This window comes from Eurosta solidaginis, chromosome 1, assembly GCF_040869045.1.
Source record: "Eurosta solidaginis isolate ZX-2024a chromosome 1, ASM4086904v1, whole genome shotgun sequence".
Classification (NCBI taxonomy): domain Eukaryota; kingdom Metazoa; phylum Arthropoda; class Insecta; order Diptera; family Tephritidae; genus Eurosta; species Eurosta solidaginis.
The window spans coordinates 364967862-364992307 of NC_090319.1; the positions used below are offsets into that span (position 1 = coordinate 364967862).

Here is a 24446-nt window from a genome sequence, read left to right on the forward strand (position 1 = left end):
CAATGTACACACTACCGTGTGAAGGTACATCTTAACCAATGCGTCACCAGTGATATTACCGTTTGAGGGGATTAGTATATAAAATCTCATTAATTTAATTCTTATGAGCCACCCTAATGTACATAGTATGTAGGTACATGTAAGAACTCATGTTGCAAGTGGCAAGCGTGCACAAATACTTAAGTGTGGCATGTACCAGTTAGCGCCATTGCGACCGCTAGAACTAACTTCTCTAGGCATCAAATTAAAATAAAAAGCGACATACTTATACAACTGGAAACATAGTTATGCATAATCTTACATATAAACATACATCTATTCCACACTTAAAAGTGGCCAACTTGCTCACATAAGCAACGACCTGTGAAAATCTCAAGTTTACAATTGTTTGTGAATTTTTCTCACGCCGTGAATTTGCACAAGAAAAAACAAAAAACGGAAATTCGTAGTAATAAAGAATAATAAAATATCACGAAAAATTATTACAATTATTTGCTTAGCTAACGAAGGCGCGATATACATAAGTGCTAAATTATTATAATAAGTATTTTAGTATTTTTGAAACAAAAGAATTTGTTGTTATTTTTCCTTTGTAGAAATAACACAAATTATCAAATCTTGCGCTAAGTGGGCAGTAATTTAATTTAACCGTAATGACGTAAGATATATAAATCTAAAATTTAAATTTTGTTACATTTTAAATTTTGCGATTTTAGGTAAATACAAATCGCCTAAACATACATACATAATTGAGTGAATTGTACTTAAAGTATTAAAGCAATAAAAAATCGATCATTTCTGGGTTGGGTGAGAACAATTTTTTACAGTTTTACTACATATTTAGCAGTCACGCAGATTTTATACTCAGCGTGCTTTGCACACAGAGTATACTAATGTTGATTGGATAACAGTTGGTTGTACAGGTATAAAGGAATCGAGATAGATATAGACTTCCATAAATCAAAATCATCAGTATCGAAAAAAAAATTGATTGAGCCATGCCCGTCCGTCCGTCCGTCTGCCGTTAACACGATAACTTGTATAACTATTGAGATATATTCACCAAATTTGGTACACGAGCTTATCTGGACCCAGAATAGATTGGTATTGAAAATGAGCGAAATCCGATGATAACCACGCCAACTTTTTATATATAACATTTTTGAAAACACAAAAAACCTGATTATTTAGTAAATAATACACTTAGAATGTTGAAATTTGAGATGCGGACTGATATTGAGACTCTTGATTAAAATTTGAAAAAAATTTCTAAAATGGGCATTGAACCGCCCACTTGTGATAAACTCAATTTTACAAATATTATTAATCATGAATCAAAAATCGTTAAACCTATCGTAACAAAATTCGGCAGAGAGGTTGCCTTTACTATAAGGAACGGTGTGCCGAAAAATTAACGAAATCGGTTATGGACCACGCCCACTTTTATATAAAGGATTTTTAAAAGGGTGGTGGATGAATAAAATAAGTTATATCTTTTCAAAAAACAGCTTTATAACAGTGTTGTTTCATTTCCCAAGTGGATTTATAACAATAAATAGGAAAAACATCAAATTTAAAAAATGTGCCTGCACCGCCCCTTTTATGACTAAGCAATTTTCTATGTTTCGGGAGCCATAACTCTAAGAAAAATTAACGGGTCGTAATAAAATTGTGTACACATTTATAGCAGAAAATATTTCTAGTAAAAATGGGCGGGATCGGTTAAAGACCGCAGCAACATGAATATAAAACAAGTTTAAAAGGTTTAAAATGGTCGTAGACTAGAATAATAACCTACAACTTAGCAAAACATAGTTTTGAATCAATTTCACTTATCAAGTTTTACTGTAACAGGCAATGTGGAGAAATTCTTTTTTAAGCGGGCGGTGTCACGTGTTATGTAGAAAAGTAACTTATCTGAAATGAAATGTACAACTGAAGCTCACACTGAGTATATAATGTTCGGTTACACCCGAACTTAGACACCTGTACTTGTTTATTTTTTTTTTTTTTTCTATTCACACATGTGTATGTGTTTTTACGTAGTTCTTATAGCTTTAATCTACTCACGCTCATGTTATTCTGTGTTGACATTTCAAGTGTATTGTGGGTTTGGCCAAATCAAAATTTTTTAGTTTAGATTTTAAGTATTTGCCATTGAAAAAAAATATTTGTACGGTAATGAATATATTTTTTTCTTTGTGGAAGTAGGAAATGCTTTATGCACTGACCTGTCTATTTAAGCCTCAGTTCGAGACTCTCCGTGTGTAGGACGCCCTTCTTCTATGAAGGAGACCAACTGAAACCTAACCTCCCCCGGCACTAGCAAATATCCGTACCTGGAACCGCGTTTAGCATTACTTCGGGTACGGGTGCGCGCTACGTGATCTCCATGGCTACTCTCACGCTAATGGGCTAGGCATCCGTCTTCTCGTTTACTGATAAGTATATGCCTCACATACAGTGCAGTCCGTATCTCATCTGTCTTTTCGGCAGGTCATGTTATTGATGACACTGTCCGGGGATAGGTCGCCAAGTATCTCCTCTAACATCCTTCGTTGATCGAAAAAGTGACTGCATTCGAACAAGGTGTCGAGTACTTCGTCTTTTTTCCCACAGTACAGGTAGCAGGAATTATCAATCTTGCCCATTCTGTGCAGCTATTTGTAGAAATCAGTTAAAAGCTGCCTCTCCGTGTTGTAGATTGAGTTCAGAGATTAGTTCCTTAGTCCACTTTCCTACGGTACTGTAGCTCCACTATTCTTACTAGCGTTGAATCGATTATTCTCGCGCCCGCATGGCTACAACAGCTCTATTCGCTTAAGATCCGTTGTTGTTGTTGTAGCAGTGCTTCGCCCCATAGGTCTGACCAATCACAAATTGTCATCAATGTCCTCTAACGGGAGTCCGAGGAAACTTGCTGGTGGACCATAATGGGAGAGGTGTTAGAGGCGTTTGTTCCACATTACAATTGAAGAGATGGTTGGTATCATGTGGGGACTAATTGCAAGCAGGGCATACATTTTGTATGCCAGGGTTGATTCTGGATAGATAAAAGTTTAACCTGTTACACTATCCAGATTGAAGTTGGACTAGAGTGACTCGCGTTTCTCTAGGGAGTATGCGTTCCGCTTCCGCAAGTTTAGGGTATTGCTCTTTGAGTATTGGATTCACCGGGCAATTGCTAACATAGAGGTCCAAAGCCTGTTTATGGAGTTCACCAAGGATCTGCTTATGTTTTTTGGCTTCATACGGCTGTGTTCTTAGGTGCCGTATTTCCTTATAGTGCTTACGGAGGTGACTCCTTAAGCCCCTGGACGGTGTTGGCTTATCAATCAGTTGTCTGTTGAGATGCCCGGGTTTCTGGGTATTCAACAGAAACTGTTTCGTTAGCATTTCGTTAGTAGCATTAGTATTCTCGCCTCATTATGTAAATGGTGTTCTGGGACATATGGAGACAACCCGTGGCGGTTCTGAGGGCAGTATTTTGGCAGGCCTGTAGTTTCTTCCAGTGGGTAATCTTTAGGCTTGGCGACCATATCGGGGACGCGTAGCATGCAATCGGCTGGTCAATTGCTTTGTAAGTGGTAATGAGCGTTTCTTCATCTTTTTCCTAAGTACTGCTAGCAAGAGATATGAGGATTTTATTACGGCTCTGGATTTTCGGTACAATTGCGGCTGCATGCACAACAAAATGTAGATCCTGATCGAAAATCAGACCCAAGATTTTGGGGTGTAAGACAGTCGGTAGCGTAGTGCCATTGGCGTGGACGTCCAAAATGGTCGACATTTGCGATGTCCATATTGCAAATAAGGTCGCCGATGATTTAGTCGGTGATAATGTCAGGTTTCGCTGGGTGAAGAAACTGGAGAGATCAGGGAGGTAGCCGCTTATTTTGTTATATAGCTCATCGATCTGTGGGCCTGGGCCTGTGGCCATTATTGCGCAGTCATCGGCGTAAGAAACGATAGTAACTCCTTCTGGTGGCGAAGGTAGCTTTGATATGAAGAAGTTAAACAAAAGTGGGGACAGGATACCACCCTGTGGCACCCCTTGTTTAACTCTTCTTGGTTTAGATATTTCATTTTGAAATTGCACCGATGCCTGCCGTCCACCCAGATAATTTGAGGTCCACCTTTTAAGACTAGGGGGAAGGGTATACCCTTCCAAGTCTTGCAGTATCGTACCACGGTTGACCGTATCAAAAGCTTTTGATAGGTCTACCGCAAGGAGTACTGTTATATGGTGGGGGTTTTGATTTAAACCGCAATTTATCTGGGTGCTAATGGCATTTAGTGAGGTTGAAGTACTGTATAGTTTTCTAAAGCCATGCTGATGAGAGGCTAGTGGCAAATTTGCTTGAAATGGGGCAGTAAAATGGCTTCAAGCGTCTTAGCTACTGGCGATAGGAGAGATATCGGGCGATATTACTCTCCTATGTTAGCTGGTTTTCCAGGCTTTAGTAGCGGGACCACCTTGGCCATTTTCCGTTTTTCGGGAATGACAAAGGTGGAAAGGGACATGTTGAAGACATGTGCTAAATATTTAAAACCCTCATTTCCTATGATTTTAAGCATCGGCATGGCTATGCCGTCAGGGCCCACCGCTTTATATGGTATAGCTTGATCGATGGCATCCTCAACCTCTTTGGCGGTGATGGTACTTGGGGACGCGCTGAATTTATGTTTGTGTGTGTGTCTGTGGGCCCTCTGTCTAGCTTTGTCAACCCTAGAATGCATTATATATTGTCGGCAAAAGGCGCTCGTGCATTTTTTCGCATCTGACAGTACTTTATCGCCAAAGGCGATGGAAATTTTGTCGTTGTGCTTGGACGGATTCGACTTTGCGATGGACCAAAGCTTACCAATACCGTCAGAGAGGTTAAAGCTCCTTAGATGCTCCTCCCGTTTCGCCCGCTTGTGTTCATCCACAAGCAATCTGATGTGTTTGTTTATGTCCCTTATTTGGGGGTCGCCGGGATCCAGCTGTCTTATAAGGTCACGTTTCTCGCCAAATTTGCGGCCTCCGACGCATATTGCTTGTCGGATATTTCTTTTATTTCCTCAGCGAGAAGATATAACGTTATTTATCCCACAACGATCAGGTCAGCTTCTGACGAGACCATGCGTTAAGCCGAAGCTATTCGCAGCGCCCTTTTGCGTTGGACAGAGGTGAAGGCGATTCGGTTCTTCCGGTATCTTATTACGTTCGCCCTGATTTCTGCTCCGTATAAGAGTATAGAATCCGAGGCTGATGCCAGTAGCTTCCTTTTGCATAGCTTTGGGCCACCTGTGTTTGCCATTAATCTACTTAAATTCCATATTGTGCGTGCATCTCTTTCGCAGGCTCCGCATATGTGATCTCGAAAGGTGAATTTGCTGTCTAAACTCACTCCCAGATATTTCGTTGAAGTGAGTGTTTCTATTGGCTGTTCCGGAACCGTCATATTTTTGGTTGTGGGAATCCGTCTTTTTGTGAGGAAGACGATCTCCGTTTTTACTGTTGCTAACTGGAAACCGTGATCAGCGATCCACCTATTTACATAACGCATGACCTGATTCAACTTTAGCTGTGCCAGCTCGCAGTTTGGTGCTGTCATCGCAGCTGTCACGCCGTCTGCAAAAGCAACAAGAAAGGTGCTTTCGGCTTGTCCAATCGAAGAAGACTGTCCTTAGTAATGAATAAAGCAAAATCATTTTATTTATTTTTATTTTATATAAGGTGGGTCATTCATTTTTCAAATATTTAACTTCCGGATAGCCGTGGCGAACTGCGACGGTCTTTAGACTTGAATTATCTTTCGAATAATTTTACGATTTGGTGGTTTCATTTCTTAGTACAGATTAGTGCTCAAATGAATATATGGGCTCCACATAGCTAATGATGGATTAAGACCGCCAAGTGGCCCGATGAAACCTGTTTTTTTTTGTTTTTTTTTTTTTTTGTATCCTAATTCTTATTTATGTGTTATTTATAATTTTTTTTGTTACCGAGTCTTTGAGAGGCAGTGGATTCTTAAGCGCCGAGATCTAAAACCGCTCAGCCACAGAGAAACTCATAAGCTGAGAAATATAGATTCACAAAATACAAAAGACTAAAAGTATAAATATATTTTTTTAATTATTAAGAGAAGATAGAACCGTCTTTTTTATGGCAAAGAGCGAGTCCGAAATATCAATTATTCTCGAGTGAGAGTTATAATCTTCACACAAACATAGAAAAGGTTCGTGTAGTTGGAAATTGCTTCTGCATTGTATAGGTTTATAATGCCTCGAAACTCGGCATGGAACATTCAAGTTTACTTCGTTCAAAAGAAATGGACTTGAAATCGATCCATTTAAAAGTCTAGCCATAAATAGTACACCTAGCATTTCTCTACGACTCGCAAGGGTAGGAAGATTTATTAGTTTTAATCGATTAGTGTAAGGAGGAAGATTATACGGAGAGTCCCATTGAAGATTTCTCAAGGCGAAAAGTAAAAACTGTTCTTGAATTGATTCTAGTCTATCCACATGAACTTGATAACGCGGATTCCAAATTATCGATCCATATTCTAATATCGGTCTCACCAATAATGTAAAAAGGGTTTTTGTAACGTAAGGATCACTAAACTCCTTTGCCCATCTTTTCACAAATGCTAAAACTCCTCTCGCTTTATTAACTGTGGCATTAATATGAGGGTTGAAACTAAGTTTGCAATTCATTGTAACTCCCAAGTCGACAAAAACATCAACGCTTTCCGGAGTTTGCCCATTAATTGTATAGAAAGCTGGCTATATGTACCCACGTGAAAAACACATGGATTTACATTTTTGTATGTGAGAGGCATAAAATTCGCATTACACCAAGTAACTAAACTATTTAAATCCGCCTGCAGTACAGAAAGTTCTTCAACCGACGCGTATGACTTAAAAAGTTTTACGTCGTCGCATACATTAAAATTTTAGAATATTTTATAGTTGCGGAAACATCGTTTATAAAGATCAAAAACAGAATAGGACCGAGATGGCTGCCCTGAGGCACACCGGAGGGAACATCGATGACATTCGAACAAATGTTTTTAAAAATTACTCTTTGAATTCTACCGCAAAGATAGGAGGAGATCCAGCGAGTTAGGCCAGGTTGAAAACCAAGCAATTCGAGTTTATAAACAAGTAATGAGTGGCGTACTTTGTCGAATGCTTTGCTGAAATCAATATATATAACGTCGGTACGATGATTGTTTCTAAACCCATTAAAGGCGTGAGTTGTAAATTCAAGAAAATTGGTTGTGGTTGATTTGGCTCTACAAAAGCCATGATGAGAATTATCTGTCAATGTAGAAATCGAAAATGTAAGGTGATTAGTAACGATTGCTTCGAAAAGCTTAGGGATAGCGGTGAGCTTTGCTATTCCACGATAGTTTTCAATAGACGACGTGCTTCTTTTTTATGGAGTGGGATAAGAAAAGATTCCTTCCAAGCCGTCGGGAAAATGCCATTTTTTAAAGAGAGGTTAAACAGATCAGTAAGGGGCTGGTAAATGTATTCCGCACATTTTTTAAGAAAACATGTTGGGATCAAATCGGGACCGTGTTTGAAGGATTCTTTTAGGGTCTTTAGATGTAGTAGAACATCTTCAGGCAGCAAATGTGGGGCATATATTGAGTTACCAGAATGGAGCTCATACGGATAATTTGTAGGTGATGAATCAACCACAGCAGAGTAATTAGAGTGAAAGAATTGAGCGAAGAAGTTTGCAATCTCTTGATCGTCGCTGGAAATGCTATTTCTAAACTTCATGGCAGAAGGAAACCCGTTAGTTCTGCGTTTAGAATTTACGAAACCATAAAAAGACTTCGGGTGGCAAATAATGTTTCTTTTAATTTTACATATGTAAGCTTCATAACACTTTTTATTAAGTTCAAAATACTTATGACGGAAAATAGCGTACTGTGCATAATGAGAATGTAAACAGGTTCTCTTATATAATTTGAATAAACGTGATTTCTTTTTTTTTAAAGCTTATAAATCTTTAGTAAACCAGGCTTGCACTGGTTTAATGTACGAGCATGTGCGTTTGGGCACATGTTTTTCAAATAAACTATAAATGGTTTTATTAAAATGTAAACCGTTTTCCTCTAAATCCTCTTTATATCGAGGCCACGTTATTTTAGAAAGCTCTTTATTTAAATTGTTGAAATTAGTTTTGGAAAAATCTAAGCATCTGGTAGAGACACGTGTTTTGTTATTGCAGCCGACTTCGTTGCTTATGATTTCGCAAGTTATCTCAAGAGAAGGATGGTAAACGTCTTCTGGCAAAACAAGAGGTTCACACCGATTTATAGAGAATTAAGATATGTCGTCAACAAATGCTAAGTCTAAGAATTTTCCATACTTATTCGGAAAGAAGTTGATCTGATTAAGGCAAAGATCAGTAATTCCATCCTAAAAGTCATTGTTATGCATTTTGGATTATACGGGGACAATATTGTGATCAACGGTATTCCAAGATATATGTGGCAGGTTAAAATCGCCTAAAACAATCATTGAGTCCGTGGGCTTTATCATCGAATTGACTGATAACAGTGAAATGTGGTGCAATACACTGATAGATCAGAAGACGGTGGAATATAGCAAACGGCTAAGTAAATATGACCCCGGCCGAGTAAGATTCGGATGCATTAAAACTCGATGGAACCAACTTCGGCTAAATTAACATCTTCAGATGGAATTGAAGAATGTACAGCTAGCAAGACACCACCTCCCGTCCTATTTAAGCGATCATTTCTATAGGTCTGATACTCACCGCAAAAAATTTCGGAATTTAAAACATTGGGTTTCAGCCATGTTTCGGTAAAAGCAATAATATTATAGTTACAGTGAATGGTTTTCAAATATAAGTCAGTTAGTTTAGTACTTAAGCCTCTAACGTTTTCATAGTAAATGCTTAAACAAGATGTTAAATTAAGTTTTTTGGATCGGAACTTTGAGGAGGAATTTTTGCTACATTTTGAGTAATCTCAATAGTCTTATGCATAAATTCGCGAACAAAAGCCCCTGGCGGCCAAAATGCGCTGTCCAAAAGTTTATCAAAATCTTTTGAGTAGACATCAATTCTAAATGAAGAAATGTTTCTTTCGTAATTAAATTTAAATTTTCTTAAAGTCATGCCGTCAGCCTTAATTTTTGAAGTGACATAAGACTTGATATCCTCATCGGAAGTGTCTTTGTCAAAGCGAGATACAAAAATCGATTTTTTGAACGGGACTACTACCAGCTTCTTAGCCGGTGCTTGTGAACAAGAAGTCACAGATTGAGAAGTTACAGTTTCAGAAGTTTCAGTTTCAGAAGTTACAGTTTGAGACTCTAAGGTTTCTTCCGCGGCCTTAGAAGTGGATGGAACCACAGCTTGCAGATTAAGGGAAGCCAAGTCTATGAGCTCCACTTGCGGAAGATTAATGTTCTGAGCAGGATTAAGATTCAAAGCGTTAGGTAAGTCTGCAGAGTGTTTTTGTTTATTATCGCGGTTGTCTTTATTTCTATTTAAACAATGCGGTAACTCATCCAAACACTTGAAGGATTTGAACAAGCTATCGTATTGATTGACCTTTTCCGTGATTATGGAAAACTCTTCAGCAATTTCAGAAAACGCATTTCGTGTTTGTCTAAACAGTTTAAATAGGTCAACCTCAGTTGATCTGCATTTAATGCATGACCAACGTACTCCCTTCTCCCCATCATTGACAGTGTCAACAACTCTAGCCGTCAGTCCCGAGCACTTTTCATGGGCGAGCCCATCGCAAATCCAGCAAGAGACAAAACGTTCGGATTCGCTTTTTACCTGACAGTTTTTGAAAAGGCAAGTAATTTTTTATAGAAAGGTGAAAATAGACTAGCATAAGAATATAGAAATGGTAAATTACAAAGAAAAAACAGTTGAAATAGCACTGAGAATGAGAAAGGTTATATATAAAGCAACTCTGAAAGTTTGGGAGCTTAGCGGTAGCTAGCAGTTTTAGAGTCACTGTCACTTGACACTTAAAAAGGGACGCGAACAGCTACGAAGACAGTAGATTGCGAGAAAAACAAAAAGTGTGCGCACAAATACAATTGCAAGGCGAAAAGGTGCCAATCAAAATTGCAATAAAAATACAAATGCACAATGACTCGGCAAACACAAAATGAATAATAAGAAACTGATTAAAAATTTTAAAAATTCACAAAATCTTAACTTTTCAAAGCAAACCAATTGTATTAAAATGAACTCTAGGTTTTCGCACTTATTATTGTCACAAACTAGTATTACAATTTAGATATTATAATATTATTAAAATAAAATGCAACTTCAAAGCTATTTGCGTCCATTTTTGCAAGAAAAATTAATAAAATTTAAAAATTTTCATATTTGAAAGTTACAAAAAATATTCAATCATCTATATGAAAAATGATTTAATTATACGTTTTTCTTTTATTTGCAGATAAAGGTCAACAAATCAGGTAGTGAAAGGAGAAGCACAATCAAATCGAACTAAATCAAATTAATTATACAAAAAAAAAAACAACATTAAAGCTGAAGAGGCTAATTAAATGCTAAGGCATCAATCATATTACTTAGTTGAACTTGTGTGAATCAACTCAGAAAAAAGAAAAAGTGATCAAAAATTTAATAATTTTATATTATGTGAGTGTGTAATAAAAAAAAGAGAAGATGTGTAAATATAAAGTTTTAGTAATCAAAGTCGTAAAGCTAGCAACAAAATGGCATTAAATTTCGATGTTAAATCAGTTATCAATTTTTAATTGTGTTTGAGGTAGAAGCAGTCCAGCTAACAACAGCAAAATGAATTGCCTTTGTCGACCTTCGCGGATAATGTCCGTAAGGATCAATCTGCTGGACGAAACAGATTTCATACACGAAGTTAAGGTAGGTGTTAACAAATTTTCATAAAATATACAATATGCTATATTTAATACATTTAGATAAACACAAAATATTAGATATGAAAATATTACATGTAGGAAGGGTTAAGGCAAATGCAACCCTATACACGTTAGGACAGACTAGACGAAACGTTGCCGCACTTAACCAACGCCAACTACAAAACGATACGAACAGCTAACGAACGATTCAAAAAAGGACAGTTGAACACGGACACCCAATCTCGACGGACGCGCGCGCTAATATAAAAGTAGTCGGTACAACTTTAATTAAAGTTATCAATTTAACTACACTGAACTTAAAAATAATTTATCTACTATTAATCTAAACTATGTACTAGTATTAACATTCTTATATTACAAAATAAAATGAATTAATAAACATTAAAACAAAAACACTACAATTTGGGGGCTCAACCGGGATGTGAACAAGTGGATGTGCGTATGTGCTCACGTATTGACAATGCTACTACGAAAAAAAGAAGAAAATTTGTTTTAAAACATTAGTTGCATTGTGCAAAACTAAAAATGTTAAAAGTTGATAGTGTTTAAAAGCGAAAATTGAAAAACATAAAATATATACTGCATACAGATGTATTCATGTAATTTGAAAAATAAAAATGCGCAGTGTCTGGGTGCTCCGTAGTGCCGCAAGTAGCCTCAAGTAAATTTAGAGGTTATGTGTATATGTGTATATGTACACATCGTTTGATTTAAAACGAACGTCAGCTTCAGTGGCGCAGGCTGCAGCGTTCAGCTAATTGCGCAGTAACAAAAACTGTTCAAAGTCGAAATACGCATAAAGGTTGAAAAAAATGCGAAGAAAGGGGAATCACAAAACAATCGATAATGCGAAAGAAGAGCAGCATTGAAGGAAGAGTGGCAGCAGCAATCATGATATAAGCAACCACCATTTGTCCGGCAGAGAGAGGAATGAAGTACCTACTGAGTAAGAAAGAATAAAATAGATAGCATGACAATCGTTAGATTTAAGGTCGTATTTTAATGATCCACGAACAGTAGTTGAATCGTGAGAAGAAAGAGAAATTTGTGTTCAATTACAAAAGCCGAAGTTGGTAAACGAGAAAAATTAACGATTGTCTTCGCTATTGATTTTGCTATTAGTTTTCATTCATACGAAGTAAAAGGCTAAATATGTATGTCAGAAGATAATAAATGATTGAAATGTAAAATTGATAAAACGAAATGTGAAGTTGAATTAAAAATTGTTGCAAAGTTGTTGAAAATCGAAAATATAAAAATCAAGCTAAAAAAGCAAAATTGTAAAAAGCTGAAAAGGAGTAAAGAAATTTAAGAAAAAAAAAAAGAACGAAATTCTTAGAAGTTTAAAGAAAAACAAAGATAACCAAATTTATAAGAAGAAACAAAGCAGCTGAATGCAAACAAAAGCTCAAAGCTGAAAGAAAACCGAAAGTAAGTTGAAAGAACGAACGAAGTTAATGTAAAGATAGAAATGAAAGAAAGAGATGAAGTGAGTAAAAAGTTGTTTTAATCCAAATAAGTTGACAAAAAGAGGAAGGTGGATAGATAGCTTAACATAAAGTTTCGTTAAAGCGAGTCAAATAAATAAATAAAGAAAGAGACAGATGTCTCGGTAAAGTAGTTCTAAAAAGAAAATTTGTAAGCTAAAAGAAGAAAACATCATAAAATCGTTGATGTGAGTAAACAATAGATGTCAAAATCAGATAAGTTTGTGTAAAAATATATTAAATTCCAACTAGAACTCGAAGGGTAATTCCACCAACAATATCTGAAAATTAAAAATAAGAGCTTAACAGAGGTTAGATAACATATAAACGTTTAAGGGTTGAAAATTGAAACTGAATTAAAGTTTGAATAAGAATTTCATAATTGATCCAATCTTTTTAAACAAATTTTGTTTTTTTTTTTTGTGTAATATTGAATACAATATGGATGCGCAGACATTACTAACATTGACAGTGGACAGTTTAAAGGAAAAACTGACAGAGTGTGGATTAAGCACAGTAGAAAGAAAAGCTGAATTACAGGACAGACTTTTACAACATTTAGGTCTATCCGAGAATGTGGCAACCGACGGCGAACAGAATGAGTCTGTATATGAAGATGTGGGCGGTACCACCCAGCGAGTACCTACCGTACCACCATCACATTTCACTTTGCGGGATATAGAAGATTCCATGGGACATTTCACCGGTGTAGGGTATCCAGGTATAGGACAGTGGGTAAAAGATTTCGAGGACAATGCTTTTACGCTTAATTGGAATGAGTTACAAAAATTTGTTTATGCAAAACAATTGTTGAAGGGAGATGCCAGAGCATATGTTAGAAGCCAATCGAACATTTGTGACTGGACATCGTTGAAAACTACGTTAAATAAGGAGTTTGGTAAAAAGTTGTCAGCAATCGAGGTTCATGAAATGCTAAGAAACCGACGGAAAAAACCATCAGAAACTTTAAGAGAATATTTGTACTCCCTCATAGAGATAGGAAATGGAACTAATCTTGACGAAGAAAGTTTAATAGATTATTTTGTTAGGGGTATTCCAGACTCATGGCAAAAAAAAACAGTCTTATACCAAGCTCAAACGGTGGAAGAGTTAAAAGTTCATTTGAAAGTGTATGAAAAAATTAAGCTGTCCAGATCTCAACCTTCATTCTCGAAGGGTAGTTCACAGGGGGTCATAGGAGAGGGAAAGGCACTTGAAGGTAAACAAACCTCAAATGAACTCTCGTGTTTCAAATGTGGCATGAAGGGGCATATTGCAAAAAGCTGTAGTTTGAAAGGATTTAAGTGTTTTAAATGCAATAAAGTTGGGCATAGAGCGACAGAGTGTACATCCAAGAAACCAGACGAAGTGAAAAAAGAGGTGGCGAAAAAAGAGAAGGACGGAGTGCATATGACTTCCGACCACGAAGTGATAACTTTAACTCAGTCAAGTAACCGCGTTTTCAAAGAGTTTACTATCAACAACGTTGTTATATGTGCTTTAATTGATACAGGTAGCGATATTAGTGCAGTACGGTATGACACACTCATGTTGTTAGGTGACATTGAATTATCCAATGAGACAAAGAAATTTACGGGAATCGGAGGGATGAAGATCACAACGGTAGGTAGCTTTACAAAAGAGGTCGAAATCGATAGCCTAAATCTTCAGATTAAATTTCACGTCGCTAGGGAGAAGGACATTTTGTATAATGCAGTCCTTGGAAACGATATACTTAAATTTGTCGATGTATTTATAGGTGAAAAGGGTGCTAGATTCCAGGCTAAATTTAAGTCTACTGAGCAAAAAAGCGATAAGCAAATTAGGTTACAGGATTTAGATAAGAAGGCGAAAGCTGGAGAAAGTGTGGTGGTGAAAGATAAAAGTGCTGATGAAAGCATCCGTATGCTTACACGGGAATTCAACCAAATTTGCCTATCAGCTGAAGAGGGTGAATTCAAAGCGAAATCTAACTATGAGCTAAGCCATCTAAATGTTGAAGATAGAGATAAAGTCACAAAAATTATAGAGAGATATGAACCAAAACCCTCTCAAACGTCACCAGTAGAAATGAAAATAATTTTAAAAGACGAAGTACCGGTGTATAGCAGACCTAGGAGACTACCTATTTCAGATCAGGTTATAGTAGAAAATCAAGTTAGAGACTGGCTTAATGAGGGAATCATTCGGAACAGTTCGTCTGCATATGCATCACCAATTGTCCTGGCAGGGAAAAAAGATGGAACCAAGCGACTCTGTTGTGACTACAGAAGGTTAAATGAGAAAATCGTACGGGACAACTTCCCAATGGTTCTAATAGGTGATGTTCTTCAGCGTTTAGAAAAGGCAAATGTTTTCACAACATTAGATTTAAGGGATGGATTTTTTCACGTACCATTGGAAAACGATTCTAAAAAATATACAGCGTTCGTGACACATAACGGCCAATACGAGTTTAATTTCGTTCCGTTCGGAATCTCAAACTCCCCAGCCGTTTTTTGTAGGTTTATTTTCGCAATATTTCGTGAGTTGGTACAAGAGGGCACGGTTGTCATTTATATGGACGATATTATAATCCCATCGAAAGACGAACAAGAGGGTGTCATGAAATTGCAAAAGGTGTTAGCAGTAGCAGAATCAAATGGGTTGAGGATAAAATGGAAAAAGTGTCAATTTTTAAAGAGAACAGTAAATTTCCTCGGGTACATAATCGAAAACTCTACAATTAAAATCTCGAATGAAAAGACGAATGCCATTAAAACTTTTCCAGTACCTAAAGATAGGAAGGCACTTCAGCGTTTCTTGGGACTTACATCGTATTTCCGGCGTTTTATCCCAAACTATGCGACGATCGCTCGACCTTTGACAGACCTTTTGAAGAAAGATGTTAAATTTGTTATAGGGGACCAGGAATCTGCAGCGGTTCTGCAACTTAAAGACGCATTGACTTCTTCGCCAGTACTGAAGATATATGATATTTCGGCGACAACTGAAATTCATACAGATGCTAGCAAGTTCGGTTACGGTGCAGTTTTGTTGCAGAAAGACTCCGAAGACGGCCAGTTACACCCAGTTCAATATATGAGCAGAAAAACGACGGCGGCAGAGCAAAAATACCATTCTTATGAATTGGAGGTTCTAGCCATTATTGAAGCTTTAAAGAGGTGGAGGGTATATGTTCTAGGTACAAAGTTCAAGATCGTAACAGACTGTAACGCGTTTGCGATGACAATGCGGAAAGACGACGTACCATTAAGAGTGTCCAGATGGGCTATGTTCTTACAAGAATTTGACTATATTATAGAGCATCGTGCAGGACCCAAAATGAAACACGTCGATGCTTTGAGTCGTGTTATTTGTCTAGCAGTGGGAGACTCGTTACGTCATCGAATTAAGGAAGCTCAGCTATCGGATGAATGGACGCGTGCAATACGAAACGTTGTAGAAGGTGGATGTTATGAAGACTACTTTGTTAAGTACGACATTCTATACAAAGATCCAACCAAGGAACTTTTGGTAATACCGTCTGTAATGGAACGAGAAGTAATAGAAATTGCTCATCGTCAAGGACATTTCGCAACGAAAAAGACGCAAGACATTGTAGAAAAAAGTTTCTATTTCCCAAATTTAAACGCCAAAGTTGCCAAAGTAGTAAAAGCGTGTATTGAATGCATAGTGTCAGAATCGAAGGCAGGCAGGAAGGAGGGTTTTCTTAATCCCATTGATAAAGCTGATAGGCCGCTAAGGACCTTTCACATAGACCACGTAGGCCCAATGGAACAAACGCAGAAACGCTATAACCACATACTGGTAATAATAGACGCTTTCTCGAAATTCGTGTGGCTTTATCCCACGAAAAGTACAGGGGCAGCAGAAGTCGTAGGAAAGTTACAAAAATTAGCAGTTTTGTTTGGAAACCCAGAAAGAATTATTACTGATAGAGGCACGGCATACACGGCAAATATTTTTAAAGAATATTGCAAGAAGGAAATGATTCAACATCTACTTATTGCAACGGGAGTACCACGTGGGAATGGTCAGGTTGAACGTATGCATAAGATTGTTGTTCCAATGCTAACAAAACTTTGCATGGAAAATCCTAAAGCTTGGTACAAGCATGTTGATCGGATACAGCAGACAATTAACAATACACCTCCCCGTAGCACGAAATACACACCATTTAGATTACTAACAGGGGTAGAGATGCGGATCACTGATAATCCTGACATTCGAAAACTTATAGAGGAAGAAAACATACAAGAGTTGGAGGAGGAACGGGATTCAAATCGAGAAGAAGCTAGGGAAAATATACAGAAAATTCAAGCTGAAAATAAGAAATATTTCGACAGGAAGCGGGTAAAGGAAACGACTTATTCACCAGGAGAATTAGTGGCTATAAAAAGAACTCAATTTGGGTCCGGATTAAAACTAAGGCCAAAGATTCTAGGGCCATACAAAATAATAGAAAAGTTTCAACATGGACGGTACTCGGTCGAGAAAGTTGGGGATACTGAGGGGCCACGAAGGAGCTATGCTATAGCCGAAAACATGAAAAAGTGGGACCCAGCATTCGGGTCGAATGCCCTGTCAGGATAGCCGAATGTAGGAAGGGTTAAGGCAAATGCAACCCTATACACGTTAGGACAGACTAGACGAAACGTTGCCGCACTTAACCAACGCCAACTACAAAACGATACGAACAGCTAACGAACGATTCAAAAAAGGACAGTTGAACACGGACACCCAATCTCGACGGACGCGCGCGCTAATATAAAAGTAGTCGGTACAACTTTAATTAAAGTTATCAATTTAACTACACTGAACTTAAAAATAATTTATCTACTATTAATCTAAACTATGTACTATTATTAACATTCTTATATTACAAAATAAAATGAATTAATAAACATTAAAACAAAAACACTACATACATATTCGGTAAAAAGAAATTTTCGAAATTTTCAAAATTGTAAAATTGAATTAAAAAAAAAAAAAACAAAAAAAAAAACAACGAAGAATTAATTAAACAACTTAAGCTTACATAATCCCAATATATACGACAAAATTTATTACTTGATATTTTTTTAATTCTGATTGTCACCTAAATCAGGGGAAGATAAAGATTAAGTTGAAATGGCGCGTACATGAAGACCGCACTCAGACTGAATCAGTCCGCAGTTTTACCAGAAGTTGGTTTAACGACCCAACTGGAAACACTCTATCAAAAACCATGTGCTATGTTAAAAAATAACTCCGTCCTCTTGGCAAATACTAGAAGCTATCCACTTGCTGCATCTAGATCTGACAGCTGCATCACTCCTTATAGCTGGAATCGCAGTCTGGCAAGGGCAGGGCACGATCACAAAACGTGCTCTATCGTTCCATCCTCCACACTTCCTACATTTGCTATGACATACAAAGCCTAATTTAAAGGCATATGCCGCCAGAAAGTATTGTTTAGTCAGAGTACTCATCAGAACTCTCCTTTTGATGATAAGAGTAACTTGGTTAGTCTTAATTTGTAAGACCTACACATGATCTTCGACACTTTGCAGTACCGCGCTTGGATCCACGCCTTGTCCACTTGGTTTATCGTATACAACCCTCGCCTTCTCTTAATCTTGCCCAATCTAATTGGGACGTCTACGGAGCAACCTTCCAAGGTTGCACCATTTTTAGCTGGTTCATTCGCTTTTTCATTCTCATCTAATCATATAAGCCCTGGGATCCAATATAGATGTATGCTTCTCCCTGCCCCAGTTCTTCCCTGGGATTGCTCAAACTCTAACACACGTTGTTGTTGTTGTTGTTGTAGCGATTAGGTTACTCCCCGAAGGCTTTGGGGAGTGTTATCGATGTGATGGTCCTTTGTCGGATACAGATCCGATACGCTCCGGTAACACAGCACCATTAAGGTGCTGGCCCGACCATCTCGGGAACGATTTATATGGCCACATTAAACCTTCAGGCCATCCCTCCCTTCCCACCCCCAAGTTCCATGAGGAGCTTGGGGTCGCCAGAGCCTCGTCTGTTAGTGAAACGGGTTTCGCCGCTCGAAGGTGAGGTTGACAATTGGGTTGGAGAAGCTATATATTGCGCTACACAACCCCTTGAATCCCCCTCTAACACACGTCTAGATGCTGTGCTATGCGGGATTATTGCCTTAATTGCTGCTTGGCTGTTAATATAAAAGTTGACGCAGCTGCTGGTTATGCTATTCTCTTCTTCTTTGGTCACGTCCACAACTTTCGACTGAAAAACGCTACAGTGATCTGGCAGCTTGTGAGATATGTTTATTTAAATCAGGGATACAATTCAAAAATTTATTTCACTCTACCCCCAAACAACTTCAAAGTTGGGACACGCTTGTCCGAGACCTTAAATCATTTGCTATTTTTTTGTTTTATCGGCGTACTAATTATTAGCATAATGGACTCGAACTGAGCTCAAGGCCTTAACAATAGTTTTCTGTTTTTATTATTATTATTATTATGTTGATTTCTTTTGTTTTAGATGAAAAAAAAAAAATGTTTAATTAAAATAGAATAAAATTGTTAAGGCAACTTCTAGAGCCCGTTCTGGTCCGCACTCTCAACCATTCGAAAATTCACAACAAATCGAATGTTCACAACGTTTCTTCAAAAGATGTCACAGACTGTGAAAAATTGATTTCCGAGAAGCAGAGTAGAAATCAAAATTTGAAACAAAAACAAATCACCGCTGTGGTAAACGAATGGTTAGAATAGTGGAGCCAAAACTTTGCTGATGAGTTGAGTTTCGGCTAATATATATATATATTTTTTGGAAATTATTGTAACGAACTTTCGATATGCACTTTGTACCACTTACACCTTACATCTCACATCTACTCCGCTAGATAAGCGAATATCAAGTCCCTAAGTTCAACTGTGGTGCGAACGAAGATGGTATGGGAATGCCTAATCTTGTTTGCGGTTGGGTCAAACTGTTTTCATACATATCATCTGGATCCCGGGACCTGGCAATTACCTTGTAACGTGTATGGGTACAACTAAAACGAATACATATGCCTATAGACAATATGGAATATACTTAGCTTGCCACTTATTTATAGATGGGCCTCGAGTCAGTTAAGCGAACGCTAGGCGGACACTTCCTCTTGCAGCGTAGCGAGATCCTCTTAGCCGAAAGAGTATAGTAAGCGGTCAATGAAACTTTTTGGTACATCAGGGTTAATCTATCACTGATGCTTTAATTTTTTATGGGTCTCAACCCAATGGAAGTGCATACGATTCATCTAAACATATCGGAAAACTCCTTTTCCTGCAAAACATGGAGGACGACGAGGTAAATTTATCGAGAAAACTCATGCTTCACTACCCAGCTTTAGGACTAGGTGTAAGCATTATATTCTCAGCTTGCCAGAATCTCCAAAGGACGTATACAGCGTCGAGATCGGTCTTATTTGAAACAACATCTTTGCTACGCAATAGTTCCCCAAGAAGCTATAGCTTACGTTTCCGTTATCTTATGTTGTATCACAATGGATCTTCATGTTATCCAACTGAGCTTCCCTGTAGGAATGGCTACCGCTCAACATAATCAAAACTACCCCTTATATTGTTGAAATATTCAGGTATTTTGGAAAGTTCACATTATTTTGTCGCTGGATTACAAAAGATTGCAGCCATCGAATCAATGCATTAACTTGTTTAATTTTATTATTTTTAATTTGATTAGATATTTATTTGTATTAAAGGTTAAAAGTCGCGGTTTGTCAATGTGTAAATTCAAGCTTGGTTAGATAATTTTTCAAAAAATGCAAATATTTTATTTATTAGTACAATGCCAATAAAATTCAAAAATTCATTTAAAAAGTTGTTTTCATTATTAATCAATTATTTATGTAACTTTTAATTAAAGGCAAAACAAATGCACTAAACCAATACCAAAAAATAACTCGAGTATTATCTTAAAATTGTGTGAACGCAAAGTGTGAAAAACAATTAAACAAATTTAACAACCAAAAATATGTAATCAATAAAAAATCTAACAAATAAATTGCCGAACCACAAAAACCGTAAATGTTGGTTATATATCAGAAATGTATTTATATACGTTTATAATACCAAAAATTTGTTAGTAGATTAGTGCGGGGTGTGGTTGCATATGCAAATGGAAACATGTGCTTGGTCAACAGCAAACTGAGCCCACAAAATCAAAATTGGAAATAAATCGAAATGCCAAACGCAAATTTGTAATAGTCCCACTAGCTGGTGAGCTTGCTTTGTCGTTTTACTGATTGTTTTCGTTACTGTTAATTCAATACATACATACATATAAAACGTGTACATACCCTGCAGGAAATTTTACGTGTAGTGCACCTGTGTGAATTAAATATAAAAACCTGTCTTCACCGTCCTAAACTCATGACGCAGCAATGCACCGTGATCAAATACAGGTTTGAATAGCTCCTAGAACTCGCTTACCTTGGTTCCAATTGATATTGTGAGTGGATACACCATCACCTTTGTGACACTGCTAGAGAACCTCTTTAAATCTACAGGTCATGGCATCCGGTTGCAATGCAAATGCACACTCGAGTTAAACTTCTTGAGGCCACAATAGGCCAAGGGTCCCAGTGCGATCCTCAATTAATTAATTCTAGTTATTATTAAACAGCACTTCTGCATTTGGATATCAACCGCAGCCACCACGATACTCCCGAAGGGCTAGTCCCAAAATAGCAGAAATGGAGCAAGATCCGTGGGCTTAACTGATCCATGCGGAAACAGATTTAAAGTTCTTGGTTAGACTTTCGCAGCCGCAAGTTATTACGGTTAGGTGTTCACTCTGGACTGGCAGCCTAGAAAAAATAAAAATAAAAATGAAAAAAAGGGAAAAATGAGGTGGGGTAAACCCTCCACATACCCTAACCACTTTGGCCCCCCACACACACTACCTCGTTTCGCGCAGGGTTTTTTGTACAAAAATGAATTTAGAGAACCAAAACCTGTTAGCAAAAAATCCAGACTGATTAAAACTAAAGTGAGAATTTTTTGCCACAAACGAAACATTACGGATGTACTTGAACTCCACCCTACCCTTATAACAATTTTCCTAATGTGTTTGCCAGCTACTTAAAACTATATCGCCTATTCTCCCAAATAACCTCTCATCACATCATTGTCGGTAATCCAGACAAAATGGAGCAGCAACAGCATACTCTAATCACTTCTTAGCCTGAAGAAGATATATCTCTGTATCCCCACCAAGCCAATAGGGGGTTCGTGGATCAAAACTTGCAAACGCATATATCGATACAATGTAACATACCAGTGAGCGTGCCAACAACATACATCTTTGTATAATAAAGAATACTTCTGAGACCATGAACAGGTGTAAACTTTCGATACCATATGGTGTCTTTATATGTACCACAACCTACAAAAAGGCCATGATATACTGTACAAACGGCACGACGACTCAGGCCTTAGTCGCTGCTAACAATGCGACGAAACTACGTTAAATAGTCAAAATTGTCTCCATCATACACTCCAAGTTTGGGATGAAATTCATTCTCTACCTTTGCTAGAATCACATTCCTGATGCTAACCCCACCTACACGAAAAGCCGGTGATCGAGTCCACGACAATCTTCCCTTAAGCAGCGTTGTCACGGTTTTGCTCCCCCACGTGAGCAGCCCAGTAAGCCACTACACATTGACTCGCTGATGCACTCAAAATTAACTCGAGACTCTCTCTCTATCAACAAAAGAGATCGTCCGCTTAGGCACTGAAATTACGAAGTGGTTCAAGTTGTCCAAGAAAATAGTACATCTTTTTGTTTTTTTAAATATATGGACCAGAGATGGATGCCTGCGCACAACCGCCAACCACTTTCACTCACCCAGCAATAGAAGTTCGTGTGGCCGAAACATAGCTCCTCCAAAGAGATAGAAAATCAAACGCCCCATTAAAGTCAGTAAATATGCCATGAACATATTTATTTACACTCGTTTCAACCCCACTTGAACATTCATCCAAGGTGTCTTAAATTAAACTGCCTAGTCAATTTATTACCTGAAAACTCGTCTTAAGCCGCTCGACCAATACTCTTTCCAATACTTTGCCAAGTAGTGGAAGGAGGCTGTTGCCCCAATAAGATCGAGGGTCAGAGCTGATTTTATCGAGCAACTTCAGAATGCATCTCGGTGAATTAAGAATGCTTCCCAAAAATAAAAGGTTTACACTGAAGAAAACGTTTATACTTCTGCTAAAGCTTGCCTTCTTGGCAAAATGCGACAAGAAGATCTTTCAGTCAAAAATACTAAAACAAATGTATTTTGATGATAAGAGCAGAATACTAACAAGTGATTTGTTCTACGGTTTACCGAAGAGATTAAGGCAGAGCATCTCTTCCAATTTGCGCCATGCTCCTTTTTAGGATCTTGACTGAGAAAGTTTTCATGACAGAAAAAACTTTTCTAAATTTTTGAAAAAACTTTTTTAAATTTTTGAAAAAACTTTTCTAAGTTTTTGATATTGTTTTGCCCGGGACCTAAAGCCAGGATCTTTGGTGAGGCTGGCAGAGCACGCTACCGCCAAATCATGGCGAGTGAGGCGACAATATTCCAATAGAGAGATAAGTGGAATATTAGACAAACAGTTTCTGGTAAATACCCAGAAACCTGAGCATCGTATTAGTTCGCAAGAACGTAAAAAGTCATCTCCGTAAGTATTATGAAGAAATCCAGCTCTTAAAAGCTCAGCCGTGAGAAAAGGAGCATTAAAAGACCCTCAGAGACATCCACAAGAATGCGTCGGACTACTTTGCCCGGTCGACTCCGTTCTTAAAGGCAAATACCATTAACTCGCATCTGAGGAATGCAACCTCCCCAGGAAGACGAGCGTCACTTTAGCTCAACTTTGATCTAGATACTGTCACAGTTTAGGTAAAAGACTTATCCAGAATCAACCTCGACATACCCAACGAATGTCCCGCTTGTAATATTTCCCCACTTTTCATTTGCAATTTCGTCCCAACGGTTATAACACACTTATCTCCCTGATCAATCCCGGTTTAAACTGCAAGGTTTCTCGGATTCCAATCAGAGCATATTTATTTATTTATTTCAGTCTACTGATTTATAAATCTTACAGACAAGGCAGTTTATCACATAAGTATAAATATAACCAATTTAATTAAATAGTGTAAATAAACTTAATTTAAACGTATAAAAACTTGAATTGACATCAATAACATTAGCGTAATTATTACAAAAGCGGATACACCTATTAATGTGTTCAGTCAACGAGTAATTAGTTTTACTAACTGAATCAGCAAATAAGCGATTATATCTTAGCGATCTTGGGGAATATAAACATTGAACAAAGCCTTTATGTCATCACAATCAATATTATGGTTAATTACATTATATACAAATAGTAATGAGCAGCAAATTCTTCGGTCATGTAAAGACTGCAAGCCGAGAAGCTTCCTTCTGCCAATGTAAGGCGGACGACCACCTTCGATGTTAGTTTAAATAAAGTATATTTCGTAAAGACTCTCTAGACTCTTTCCGTTTTTGCTGAGTATATATCGTAGTACGGACTCCAAACGAAGGAACAATATTCTAACCGGCTCCGTACAAGATTTAAGGGTATTTGGGTCTCTAAAATCCCTAGTATTTCTTTGAATGAAACCTATCAGTGCAAACGATTTGGAGGTTATGAAATCGATATGTTTATTAAAAGAGAGCTTGGTGTAAAGTATCATACCCAGGTCCTTCATATCTGGTAGACGATTAAGCACATTAGTATCCAACTGATAGTCGAAGAGAACAATATCCGGCTTCCTAGCATATGTTACTATAGAGCATTTTGTGATATTTAAATATAAATGATTTAAACTACACCACGCTTCAAAAGAAGTTAAATTATGCTACAACTTAAAGCTATCAGAGGTACTATCAACTTTCAGAAAGAGTTTGACATCGTCAGCAAACATTAAACAATTCGCATATTTAAAGTGAAAGGGTAAATCATTAATAAATAG

The 24446-nt window shown here is 37.6% G+C and overlaps 1 protein-coding gene across 1 annotated transcript in view; it reads left to right on the forward strand.

The window, feature by feature from the left end:
* Positions 1-10471: 10471 nt before the first annotated feature.
* LOC137238171 (uncharacterized) overlaps positions 10472-24446 on the forward strand; it is a 137371-nt gene continuing 123396 nt past the window's right edge. The window contains exon 1 of the mRNA XM_067762846.1: positions 10472-10906. Within this exon, the coding sequence (XP_067618947.1) occupies positions 10823-10906 (84 nt within the window). The 5' untranslated portion in view covers positions 10472-10822. The remainder of the gene's footprint in view (positions 10907-24446) is intronic.